The sequence below is a fragment of the Protobothrops mucrosquamatus genome, unplaced genomic scaffold (genome assembly GCF_001527695.2).
Source record: "Protobothrops mucrosquamatus isolate PMUCROS unplaced genomic scaffold, P.Mucros_1.0 scaffold270, whole genome shotgun sequence".
In the NCBI taxonomy this organism is placed as follows: domain Eukaryota; kingdom Metazoa; phylum Chordata; class Lepidosauria; order Squamata; family Viperidae; genus Protobothrops; species Protobothrops mucrosquamatus.
This window is the reverse complement of record NW_015386615.1, coordinates 1284322-1297891: the sequence shown is the minus strand read 5'-3', so window position 1 is coordinate 1297891 and position 13570 is coordinate 1284322. Positions and strand designations below refer to the sequence as shown.

General features: G+C 39.7%; 1 protein-coding gene across 1 annotated transcript in view; it reads left to right on the top strand.

Annotated features, from left to right (window-relative positions):
• Window positions 1–13570, top strand: part of ABCA1 (ATP binding cassette subfamily A member 1) — a 109548-nt gene that overhangs the window by 46532 nt on the left and 49446 nt on the right. Inside the window, exons 16-26 of the mRNA XM_015814658.2 lie at window positions 536–757; window positions 1524–1728; window positions 3259–3369; window positions 4207–4378; window positions 4475–4606; window positions 6786–6925; window positions 7695–7832; window positions 8886–9106; window positions 9367–9439; window positions 10065–10267; window positions 13024–13072. Coding sequence (XP_015670144.1) covers window positions 536–757; window positions 1524–1728; window positions 3259–3369; window positions 4207–4378; window positions 4475–4606; window positions 6786–6925; window positions 7695–7832; window positions 8886–9106; window positions 9367–9439; window positions 10065–10267; window positions 13024–13072 — 1666 coding nt within the window. The remainder of the gene's footprint in view (window positions 1–535; window positions 758–1523; window positions 1729–3258; window positions 3370–4206; window positions 4379–4474; window positions 4607–6785; window positions 6926–7694; window positions 7833–8885; window positions 9107–9366; window positions 9440–10064; window positions 10268–13023; window positions 13073–13570) is intronic.

Below are 13570 nucleotides of genomic sequence, written 5' to 3'. Positions count from 1 at the left end.
CCACACCCACCCAGTAGGCCACACCCACTCCATCCACACCCACCCAGTAGGCCGCACCCACCCTGACCACACCCACCCGGCCCCCTGAGGGCAACCGCAATGCTGACGCGGCCCTCAATGAAGTTGAGTTTGATACCCCTACATTAGTGAATTCACATATTTCACACATCATGGCAAGTCAGAACCAAACAGATCATATTATGGCTCAGTGTAGTGTGGGATCCCAGCCCTTGCTCAAACATGCTTCACAAAGTTTGATGCCACAAAAATATTTCTTTGAATTCTTGGAAAATGACAATAAAAAAGATAGCCAGTAACAGATCGGTGTAAACATCTCGCTGGTCTGTAGAAAAATATGGATGGTGTAAGGTCACTATACTCTTTTTCACCTCTTACCTGGGGGGGAAACTGAACTTGGATGCTGAAAGTATACTTGACAAAACTCTGCAGTCATTTGTAGTAGTTGTCCTTTTTTAATGGTACAGTGTTTGGTGCAACACAAACTTATTTCTCTTTCTCTTCTTTTTTTATCCAGAAAGGAAACTTGCTGCCCTACAGTGATCCCAGCGTGATTTTCATCTTCCTGTCTCTCTTTGGTGTCGTAACCATCTCACAGTGCTTCCTCATCAGCACCTTCTTCTCCAGAGCCAACATAGCAGCTGCTTGTGGAGGAATTATCTATTTTACTCTCTATTTGCCTTACCCCTTATGTGAAGCCTGGCAGAATTATATCGGTTTCTCTCTCAGAATATTTGCAGTGAGTATTGGCAATAAGCAGGCAGACTTTTTGTTGTTGCTGTGGGTTAAGCAAAAGAGATTTCCCAGAGTTTGGTATATTTCTAAGATGCCTAGAACAATGATCTCCATCTCTGCAACTCGGATGGAAAATTTTATCCATGTACATCTGGAAAGTTGGGAGGGCTGTAATTGAAGAGATTTTTTTTTCTGAGTATTTTTTTACACTGGCTCCTTAAATCTATGACTAATGTGTAACAAAATCTAAATTACATTTCAACTCTTAGTAAAGCTTTCAGATCCACCAAATTATATGGCTTTCCAATGCACTTTAATCTATTTTGCTGATCTCGGACCCGTAATGGTAGTCATAATATTTACTACCCTTTGCATGGAAAACATTTTACTGTGAAACCTTCCCATCATCCTCAGGAGCAAAGGGACATGATTGGGGCAAAGATACACAGAGTCACGTTTCTGTTGAATGATTATTCCCATTGGGCATATATACTTTAAATCAGGGGTAGGCAACCTTGGCTCTTTTATGACTCGTGGGGAATTCTGGGAGTTGAAGTCCACGAATCATAAAAGAGCCAAGGTTGCCTACCCCTGCTTTAAATCAACCATGGGCAGTGGTTGAAGTATCAGTCTGCATTTTTTACTTTGGGTCACTTTTACTTAGTGTATGTAAGAGTGGCTGGTTTAATCTGACCCATTGGCTTTCCTCACATTAAAAAACATAAATAGTGAAAGTAATAAGAGTACTAATTGGCGGTCTTTCTTCACAGAGCCTACTTTCTCCTGTTGCCTTTGGATTTGGCTGCGAGTATGTTTCCCTGTTTGAAGAACAGGGTATTGGGTTGCAGTGGGACAATTTCTTTGAAAGCCCTGTGGAACAAGACAGTTTCAACTTGACTTTATCTGTGTTCATGATGGTGCTGGATAGCTTGTTGTATGGCATTATGACTTGGTACATTGAGTCTGTTTTTCCAGGTGAGGAATCCCGTTTCTTCTCCTTCTCCTTCTCCTTCTCCTTCTCCTTCTCCTTCTCCTTCTCCTTCTCCTCCTCCTCCTCCTCCTCCTCCTCCTCCTGCTTCTTCTCCCAGTGAAAGCCACACCTCCTCCTCCTCCTCCTCCTCCTCCTCCTCCTCCTGCTTCTTCTCCCAGTGAAAGCCACTGTCCTGTGGAGGATAAGGAGCACAGCTGCTCCTCTGCAGGGGAGAAAGCAGAAAATCAGAGGCAAGAAACAAAAGCATCTCAAATCTTAGTGGAAGTATGGATGGGAGGGTTGATCTAAGGAACCAGGAGGCATGATCAGAAGAGAATTCCCATAATGAGAAGTGCCCATTCTGCAACTTTAGAATAAACAACGGCAATTCTGACTTCATAACATTTCCTCTGGAGAAGCAGCAAAAATCTAGGCTGCAGCTGCAGAAATGGTTCCAAAGGTCTCAAGTACTGTGGGGAACACCAGACAGGAACAATTCCTAGATATGGAAAGTCTGCTTTCCTATGTATAAACCCTTAATTGTGTGATTAAGTTACTCAGAGTTGAATGTGCAAAAACTAGAAGCTCTAAACGTGCAAGCAGATTTCTCAAATTGTAAGAGTTAACAGTTAATTCAGCTCAGTGGAGAAAATCGTTTTTGGAGGATACATGCACATCAGCCTTATATACTGCTTTCAATGTTGCCCGCTGAATATATTTCTAGAAAAGTTAATTCCAAGCATTCAGAGTCTTTCTAAATTGATTTTATTGCAGAGATACAAAGAATCCCACTATATCATCCAATCTGCATTTTAATAAATGGAAATAAGGTTGAGATAAATTGAACTACAGGGCTACAAGTAGAAATTTTAGAAGGCAATCAAAACAAATGTGTGTGCCAGTTAAAAGAATGCATTTGTATATGTGATTCACAAATGGAAGAACCTAGAATTTGTTTCAATTAGTTTTAATACTTAGGGTTAAATCATATACAGATAGTCCTTGACTTACGACCACAATTGAGCCCAAAATTTCTGTTGTTAAGTGAGACACTTGTTTAGTGAGTTTTGCCCCCTTTTACGACCTTTAATGCCACAGTTGTTAAGTGAATCACTGCAGTTGATAAGTTAATAACATGGTTGTTAAGTGAGTCTGGCTTCCCCATTTATTTTGCTTGTCAAAAGGTTGCAAAAGGTGATCACATGACCTTGGGAAACAGCAACGGTCATAAGTATGAACCAGTTGCCAAGCATCTGAATTTTGATCACACGATCATGGAGATGTTACAAAAGTTGTAAGTGTGAAAAATGGCCACTTGTTTCAGTGCCATTGTAACTCTGAACGGTCACTAAATGAACTGTTGTAAGTCGAGGACTATCTGTATGTGACGCTCAATCAAATAGCAGATGCAGCTAGAACTTCTTTGACAGAGTACAAAACAAGCCTAGTTCAGCCATTTGAAAAGCACTTTTTCCTGTCTCAAATGCTGTGACTGATTCTTTTGTTTCATGAAAACTACTTTGCATTCTGTTTAGGTCAATATGGCATTCCCAGACCTTGGTACTTCCCCTTTATGAAATCCTATTGGTTTGGTGAGGAAGCTGGAGGACAGTGGCTCCCTTCTCATGCTGCAGGATCATCAGAAAGTAAGTGACTCATTTGCAATCTTAGATGCCCGTTATAATAAGGAAGAGGGGTCATCACCATCATTATTAGTCCTGGACAGAACACATTGGGCAGCAAGTGACTTCCACCGGTTTCAAACATTTTCAGCATCTTTGGCAGCATTCCAAGGGACATTAATAATAATCTTAAGATCTATCTTAAATGTTCGGTGCCAGGTTTTCCAAGGCCGATATTGTTTCCTCTTTCCTTCAGGAGGTATCCAACATAGTGCAATTTTTGGATGCCGGTCTTCAGGCATACATAAGATATGGCCAACAAGCCACATTTGGCATTCATTCACAGTTGATCTTTTTAGCACCTATTCATTAGTGATGTGGTCACAATATGAGACACAGAGAATTCTTCTCAGAAAAGGGGTAGTTAAGGAGTAATGTTGGGATTTCTTATAATTCGGAAAGGTTGGGTCAAATGGAACATAGGCTCATCCTGCAAAAGCATGATTGGATTTTAAGCTGTAGCGTTGACGCCCAAACAGACCTAACCAGGGCCTGTTTAGAAGAAGCAGCATATTTGATCAAACTTAGGTCAGATAATTCTCACCACAGCCTTTTTTTTTGATGGAAATCTTCTGACATTTCATAGTTCTACCTGGGACTTCTACCGGTACCTGGGATCAGTTAGATTTCCAACAATCATATTCCCTGGGATTCAGAAAGTGGCTACATCTACATCATATCCCAATGTGCCCTATGATCTCCATTATTTTCGCTACCTACGTTATTGTTCAAGAAGACTGCACACAACGGAGATAAAAATCTGATTACTTGCTTAGTTGGATTTCCTTTCCCTTTTTATAGTTTGCATGGAAGAAGAGCCAAGCCATCTTCCTCTTGGGGTCTCCATTAAGAACTTGGTGAAGGTTTACCGTGATGGCAAGAAGCTGGCTATAGATGGTCTTACACTGAATTTTTATGAAGGGCAAATTACCTCCTTCTTAGGGCACAATGGAGCAGGAAAAACTACCACAATGTAAGAGGCAATTTTGTTAAAGAGGAAGAAATGGCATCTTGATTCATAGTTGACTCTTGTCATTTTGGAAACTAACTTCTTTTCTATTGTGTTTAGGTCCATTTTGACTGGCTTATTCCCCCCGACCTCAGGCACGGCCTTTATCTTGGGGAAAGATATCCGTTCTGAACTCAACACTATCCGGAAGAATCTGGGTGTTTGTCCTCAACACAATGTCTTGTTTGATGAGTGAGTCACATTACCAATTACAGTTCCCTTGTATATCTACTCATTTATTTCAATGTTAGGAAAATACATAGGGAGATGGTGGTGCTGGTGTTGGGGAGATAGGTATACATTTGCCCATATGTCTGGTAGCTCAGGGATTGGATTGCAGTATTGCAGGCTAAATCTGCTCACGGTCTGGAATTCGATCCTGTCAGGCTTTCAAGGTTGACTCAGCATCTGTGTTAATGTTGGCTAGTCCACCAAGTTCATGTTCTGTAGGATGTATTGCTTTGCTCCAAAAATGTCCTCAAGTTCTTGAGCTGCTTCAGAAAAACATGATGGAATATTTAGGTACTGTAGGAACGGCACTAAATAGAAAACTTACCAAAATCACATTTTTCCCCCAAACAGAACAGTTGTGTACTGTGTTGTGACACAGTAAATCAAGTGATGGATTTCTTTTTTTTTTTTTTTTGTAAAAGAATTTTTAATATTTTCAAATAAAACAAAATATAAACATAAACTTGATGCATATAAATACAAAACATCAGTACACAAAAGAAAAGATACTTTACGGGTGATCCCGGCTGTCCCCTCCCCGCTTCCCCCTCTTTCACATACCACTTCCTCCCACTATACTCTCAACCACTCCACCTTCCTCCTTCCACTCCCTACTTCNTATAGTCTATCCATCTTCTCCATACCAGGATAAATGTCTCCTGTGAATGATCCTTCAGGTATGCGGATATTTTAGCCATTTCTGCAAAATGTGAGACTTTCTGTCTCCAATCATCCATAGTTGGTAGTGTCTTTTTTTTCCAATTCTGAGCAATCAGTATTCTTGCTGCTGTGATGCAATACAACATAAGATTCATTTCAAGTGATGGATTTCTAATGCATGTTCTGGTTATTCTTATTGACTGTTCCTGGAACTGGGTCCAGCCAATAAATCATGGGTAGTTTCATCGGTAGTACCTTTATTGTTTTCTGTAAATAGTGCTTGGAACTCTTAGAAGAAACCAGAAGATAAAGAGCAAGGCTAAGCAGTGGCTTCAAACCCTGGTTTATTGTGAGAGGAACAATCCTCCAACCATGATTCATGTTGTATATTACACAATTATCTGCTATTGCAGTCTATGGATGATTAGATGTATCTGCTTGGAGGGAATATTAGCAGGCAAGATTAATGCATTGGTTAGCCATAATTTGGTTTTTTGGATTCTGTCAGCCCCATTTGCTCCCTCTAAATAGATTTACTGCCCACTGAAGCATAGTAAGTGAAGGGGAAGAATAATGCTTTTCTCCCTTGGCAAAGAGAGTTTTGTGCAAGAACTCATTTATAGATAGAGCCCTTTTGTTTTCATTTGCTGACTGTGTAACTAAATGAGATTGTTGGCAACTTTCTTCAGATGCTCTGACTCCCCCAGATGTTCAGAAGTTGTGAGCTTTCATCCCACATGATACAGTTTTCTTAAAATTGCTTTTTCTCCCAAAACCCTTCAGGCATGTTTCCTATACATATTTGGATTGTGTCCACAAGCATGTGGCTTAAAGAGGGGAGCAGGGGAGGGGAGGGAAGTTGAGGAGAGGAGACTGTTCTAATTCTACCTTGGACATGAAAGCCAGCTGGGTGATTTTGGGCAAGTCATTCACTCGCTCTCAGCTCAAAGTACCTCACAAATGTGCTGTTGTGTGGAAAATAGGAAGAGGAAGGAGTATTATGTACAGTATATTCACCGCCTTACATTACTTTTGAAGTAATAAAGGCAGGATAAAAATATAATAAATAAATAAAACAACCATACCCTCCTAATTCTCCGTTATCTCCATCAGGATATTCATACGGTACCCAAGTTGATTGGTCTTCTAGAAGCTGCAGTCAAGGAAGAAAAGCATCTGTCTGAGAGAGGATTGATTAGGAAATATTAGGATAGATAATAAACGGTCTGATAAGCTGTAAGAAACCTTCTTTGATCTATGTATAGATGGTCTTTGGTAATTTCCCCCACTAGTGACTTACAGGGTGTTCTAAAACATCTAGTCATCAGATTTTATATCATGTCATCTATGGCTGGGTATCAAAACTATAAATGGGAAAATAACCTATGCTAGGCATAGTCTCAATTTTAAATTAGATTAAAATAACCAAATAACACATATATAATGTCTTGTTTCTCGTCCTTTTCTCCCTTTTCCCTAGGCTGACAGTGGAAGAACACATTTGGTTTTATGCACGCCTGAAGGGGCTGCCGAAAAAGTTGGTGAAAAAGGAAATGGAACAAATGGCTATAGATGTTGGCTTGCCTCACAAACTCAAATCTAAGACAAACCAACTTTCTGGTAAATTGCTATTATTCAGTTATTTAGTGTTGCTTATCTTAACTGCATACCTGTAGAATGATAAGATGTTGAGAGCTCTTTGGGCTGATAAATCATTGCTCTTCTTTTGTAAGCTACAAGGAGACTTTCTAAACTCTTGAGAACAACATTCTTTGTACATAACATTCTATTTATTGTGGGTGGTAGATGGAGAAGAAAATGGGAAGAAAAAAATGTGGAGGGTGGTCTCAGTTGAGCAGCAAACATGAAGATTCCTCCTGGATGGTCAGAAAAAAATTGGGATTTACAGGATCTTCCTTGAGGAATTTAGGGAATAAAAGGAAAAGAAAACCAAGCTCTCATTTCAAGATGGCCCATCCATATTTAAGAAATCTTTGCTATAGAATGATAAGAAAAATCCAATGGTGTCACTCTGGAATTATATTTCTTTTCATTTGTCTCCTAAAGGCATGGATGTGTCCTTCCTCAAATTGCATAATAATTAATGGTTATGTAGCTCATCTGAAGGATATTTAATTGGGAAAGATTATTTTAGTGACAACATGCCTGCCCGCTTGCTTCCCATTGGGATATATTCACATAAGTGCATGATGGTGGTTCTTCATACTTATTTGTTAATCAAATTTCCATGGCCGCCCATCTCATGAAAAGTGGCGTACGACAATCAGATGAAACAACCCCTATATAAAACAATCATTCTAAGAATTTGAAAGCATTAAAAAACAAAATATCCCCAGAGAGCCTAAATCTGTCCAAACTTGTCTCCTAGGTGGCATGCAGAGAAAGCTTTCGATAGCTCTGGCCTTTGTAGGTGGTTCTAAAGTTGTCATTCTTGACGAGCCAACAGCTGGAGTGGATCCATATTCCCGAAGAGGGATCTGGGAGTTGCTCTTGAAATATCGACAAGGTATTCCTTTGTCTTGTGGGTCAGTGAAACTTTGCACGCTTATATTGGGTGATGATTGCCGGAAGCACAATTTTTAAGATAGAAAAGAGCAGAGGGTTAGTGACAGAGTACCTACCTTACACGAAGAAGGTTCCTATTTCAATTTCTATAACCTCCACTTTGCGCTAGGAAAGAGTCCTATCTAAAACCCCAGAAACCAATTGCCAGCTAATGTATATACAGTATTAAGCTTGCTCAGACGGTGATCTGATTTACAATTTACAATTTAAATTGCATACAATTTAATTCTATGTTGTGTGTTTTTGTTTGCCTTCTTTTGTGTGCAAGAATGAAACATATAATTGCATGCAATAAGAAGATCACTGTTTTCATTATAATATTCCACATTTGAGTTGAACTCTCAAAGTATGCTTGCCAAAAGATTTGTCTGTGCTGAGGAAGATTGGGCAGAAGATGGCTTAAGCTAAGTCTAAGCTGGCTCTCCAAGATCTTCCAGATGAAAGCTTTTTAGTCTTGCTAACGTTTTGTTCACAGCAACCGATCACTATTACTTTTCTGATGTTTCAAGTTAAGGTGTCTCCCAGCCCAACAATCTGTATAATCTTTTAAACTAGAGATGCTAAGAATTGAAAGTGGGACTTTCTGCAATGCGACATGTGTTCTCTTCCACTGAGTTATGGATGTTCCTCATGAGGTGGTGTTTGAATAGGCTGTGGTCCTCCAGTTGACCCTTCAGTTATTTGTAAAATTGTGCATAGGAGAAGGAACCTAACAAATTTCTGTGCTTTAACTAAGGGGCAATCATAAAGTTAGCATCAGATTTCAGCCAGCTAGAATGGCAGATCTTCCATCTTCTGTGTCTTCTTGCTTTGGCATCTGCAAGGCTCTTCGGATAAGCTTGGGACTCCCATAGCTGTGTGGGAAAGTCAATTTGTTCCTGTTTCCCCGGTGTTCATTTGCCGTCTCCGAGCTATTGTTTGCCCATGTAAGGAAAACAGAAATCGCATGATCACTAAGCTTCCCTAACACAGGTGTGTTTCTTTTGAATGGTAGGTCGCACTATCATTCTCTCCACCCACCACATGGATGAGGCAGACATCCTTGGAGACCGAATTGCCATCATATCTAATGGCAAACTTTGTTGCGTTGGCTCTTCATTATTCCTGAAGAACCAGCTGGGCACAGGATACTACCTGACCTTAGTCAAGAAGGATGTAGATTCTTCACTCAGCTCCTGTAGAAACAGCAGCAGCACAATATCTTATCTGAAAAAGGTAGGAACTGTTGCCAGTACGGCTTAAAACAATCTAAATAGATGGGGCTTCTCAAGTGTAATAACTTCTTTCTTGGGGTCTGTAATCATACAAAATGTTCAGGAGCACAACAGCGTTAAGAAGTAGCAATGTTCTGATTTCTAATTGATTTGAGTTCAATGCCTGCCTTGCTTGCTTTTGTGTTAAGAGTTGCAGTGTTCCTTAAAATGTATTTCCTCTTGATCTAAAGATCTTCTGATTACCTTTTCTTCTGTAACTAGGATGACAGTGTTTCTCAGAGTAGTTCTGATGCAGGCCTTGGGAGCGACCACGAAAGTGACACTCCAACAATAGGTAAGGTGGTTTCTTGCGAACTGAACTTCTTCTGCACTTTGTTTGGCTAGAAGAGGAGTTCTTAATCCACAGTGTAGTATTTTGATAGGATTTTGATATTAATTTTCTTGACATTTAAAAAAATAGACCAATGTCTGCAGTATTGATAGACTATTAATCTAAGCAAGGAGTGTTAGCAATCAAACTTTACTTCTGTCAAGTTGCCTCTCCTTGATGGGCTTTTGCTGTTGGTTAATGTAGTAGTGGGTTTCTTCTCTCCTCCTACATCCCATAACACCTGCTCTTCTAAAGAGGGCCTTGCCCCCTGGAATAAATCTGGAAAGGACATAGGTAGCTCCCCCTATCCTCATGGCCCAGGTGGGCTTCCTCTGTTACATGAGAATCCTTCCATGGACAGACGAAGCCCTTCTGTTCATGGAAATCACAGCCTGTGTCTAATTTTCTATTGTGAATTCAGTTCTACTGTGCAATGGATAAGAAGTGGTTATCTTATATTGGTTCAACTCCTGGAGATAAGCACTTTGATCGTTAGCAATATCTGATTATGAAAAGATTACATTTAGTTGGCACAGCATAAAGCAACAGCGGCAGGAGCAGAATTTGATGACTCCTTGCATTTTTCTAGATGTATCTGCAATTTCTAATCTGATTATGAAGCACGTCCCAGAAGCAAGACTGGTGGAGGACATTGGCCACGAGTTAAGTTATGTCTTGCCCTATGAAGCTGCCCGAGAAGGAGCTTTTGTGGAGCTGTTTCATGAGATTGATGACCGCCTCTCTGACCTGGGGATTTCCAGCTATGGCATTTCTGAGACTACCTTGGAAGAGGTACGTTGAACCACGCAGAGGACAGCAGCAGTTCTGAAATCATCCACAGCTTGGTTTGCTCCCAGCGAGCTGCGGCTGAGATTTATTTTATTACTTATTTTTTTTATCATTAAATTCCTACACTGCCAATCTCCCCTAAGGATGATTTAGAACAGCGTAATAAATCAATACGAGGAACGGCTCAGATTAAAACAAAAAACAAAAAAACAAGTTAAGAACAAAGTGAAAATTTACCAGTTAAAAGTGAAAACCAGAATTAAAAAAATTCAGACAGCTAAAAAGTTAATAAGGCGGAGGCAGTGCCCTCAATCCACCAGCCATCCCCAGGGTTGCAACACACCCCAAAGCCAGGTCTTAACGCCTTTCCAGAGAACCAACTGAGTGGAGGTTCGCCTCAACTCTGAAGGTCAGATGTTCCAAAGGGCAAAAGCAACAGCAGAGAAAGCCTTCCTCCTGGATCCCGCCAGTCAAAATTCTTTGACCAATGGGATACGCAGCATGTCCTCCTCCCTGCTTAACCAGATGGGATGGGCGCAATGTAATTGGGAAGAGACAGCTCTTCAGGTACCCTGGTCCAATAATAGCCTTTTTACACTTGGCAGCGAGGTGTGCTTCCAAAACGTACCCATTCTCATAAAACGAATCGCATGGTTACAAAACTCTGTAAAAGTGGTGGCTTTTCTGGTGGGTAAAAATAGCAATAGTAATAAATAAATAGTAATAATAAGAAATTAAAAACTCAGAATTTGGGGGCTGTTCATGGATCTAATTCTCCAATGCTATGAACTGAGGTCAGGGAATGTTCAGGTGTCTCTGAGGAACTGCACATAAACTTCGTCTCCACTGATGTTACTGTGAGCTCTGCTAAGAGCAGTTCTCTACAGTTCTGCCTCTGGATTTGACTTACGCTTATCAGGGCATCCATGCATGGCGGTACAGGCCTAATCAGAACTGCCATCTGTGTGGTGGGCAAAAAACTAATCGTTCCTTCCAGCATTCTTTGGGGAAAGGGCTGTCCTCTCCTAACCTCTCTGTGGGGATCTTTGAAAAAACTAGATCACATAATCACTGAGAACACATTTTGGACTGTGCAGAAATGGATAGGCTTACATTGAAAATGAAAGGGAAAGAAGATGCAAAATATTTTCAAACATGGGATAATGTTTACAAATGGCTAGTAAAATGGAGTAGGAATGGAAGTTGTATTACTATTCATGTCAAATATGTGGATCCAGACGACACATTGTTTATTGAGCACTAAAGATTGTAACTATAAAAACTTAATAAAATATCTATAAAAAAAAGAAAAGAAAAAAACTAGGTCACTGTAACCTTAAACGTGACCTAGCCCTACCTGGAAATGTCATGGATTAAATCAGGAATCCTTTTTCTAAGAAATCCTCTGCCACTTGAGAGTAGCTCATCTTGGCTTTTTTTCTCTTCCATGAGATCCATATCTTTGGGTCTTTTCTTACATGTGCTTAATTACCCATACCACAAGCCTTCTCCTGCATCCCCTTTTCACTGCTATGTCATCAGGACATTGCCTCCAAACCCTTCTCCATTCACGAGGGAAACAGGTTAAATCAGCTTAAGCTGCACAAGTGTTTACGTAGTTTTCTCTAGTTTATTTCATCACAGTCCAAAGGCTGCTTCAAAGTGTGTAAACCTGTTAGGATTGTAATTGTAGTGGAGGCATCGAAGCAGGATAGAGTTGGACTGTTAACTCTAGGGGGGAAAATATCAACGCAGTGTAGGGAGAGACCCTTAATAAGAAAGACCGGGGGAAATATTTCTTAAAATTTCTGTTTTACTACGCTTTTACTCCTACCAAAGTTGTTAATATACTTTTTGGTATGAAAAAATATTTTTAAAGTCTTCTAAAACAGCCGCAATAATTGTCAGACTTTATTTCAGACAGAAATCTAAAAGGATAGCATCAGGGGGAAAAAAGAGTTTGTGGAAACAAAAGAGCATTAATCATGCTTAAACATAAAGCATTTGATTCCTGGCTGAAGTGTTAATATGAGTGGCCTTTCATCATTCAATTTTCTTGATTTTATCAAGTTGGAATCTGCTTGCTTTAACTGGCATTATTTATTTATTATAAATAATAATAAAGGTTTGATTGGTGTTATTTATTATAATTAGATTTATATCCTAACTTTATTTTGTACAAATCAAGATGGTGTAAATCAGTATTTCTCAACCCTGGATTGGATGTCTGTATGGACTTCAACTTCAACATGCTGGCTGAGGAATTCTGGGAATTAAACTCCACATGTCTTAAAATTGCCAAGGTTGAGAAACACACTGGTATAAATTATGCTCCCACCTCCAATTTCCCCAGTAACAATCACCATGTGAGGTGAGTTAGGCTGAGAATGAGTGACAATAGTTCTGCCAGCTTTCGTGCTTGAAACGGGACTAGAACTCATAGCCTGCTGATTGCTACTCCAGTACCTTCACCACTTGAAATGACTTATGCAGCTTATTCAGAAGCATACTATAGAGCAGGGGTCCCCAGCCCCCGGTCCATGGACCAGCACCGGTCCACAGCATGCCAGCAAGCAGGCCTCACAAACAAGCAAAACTCCATCCTTGCGATGCAGGCAGTATTCAAAACCATACCCCCTCTGGTCTGTGGAAAAATATTTCTCCATGGCACGGGTTGGGGATCTCTGCTATAGAGCCTTGAAGGCAGATCCTGCAAGGTAGCTTAGCATAAAGCAGCATACATCGCTTTTGTCTTTCAGATTTTTCTCAAGGTGGCAGATGAAAATGGTGTGGATGCAGAAACTTCAGGTAAACAGCAATAATTGTGCAACATTGGAAAACGTTAGATAATATAACAACTGAGTTGTGGATTAATAAAGCCTATTCAATTGCCACATTAGGAAAAAAAGTTAATGAAATTTAAGAAGAGGAACCACAATTTTATTATTTGGTTAGATTTTATGATTTACCTTAATAACAACAGATTACAATATGGTATATTCTTTATATACATTTTCACAAGTATGCTACCTAATTTTATTTACATGGTTGATTTTTTTTTTGTATTTTCTATATTTCTTTTTTTTAAAATAAAATGTATCTTGGAATTACATTAATGCAGTTACTTGACATTGTAAAAGGAAAAAAAAATAAACTACTTCTTAAAAATATATAACAATAAACAATAGTATTAAGATAATATGTGGTCCTAAAATCAGTATTGTTGTACATTAAACGCTCCTTCCACGTGGTAGCGCTTAATGTCCAGCTAGTGTGTTTGAAATCTATGGGGCAAGAAAGGTTTAT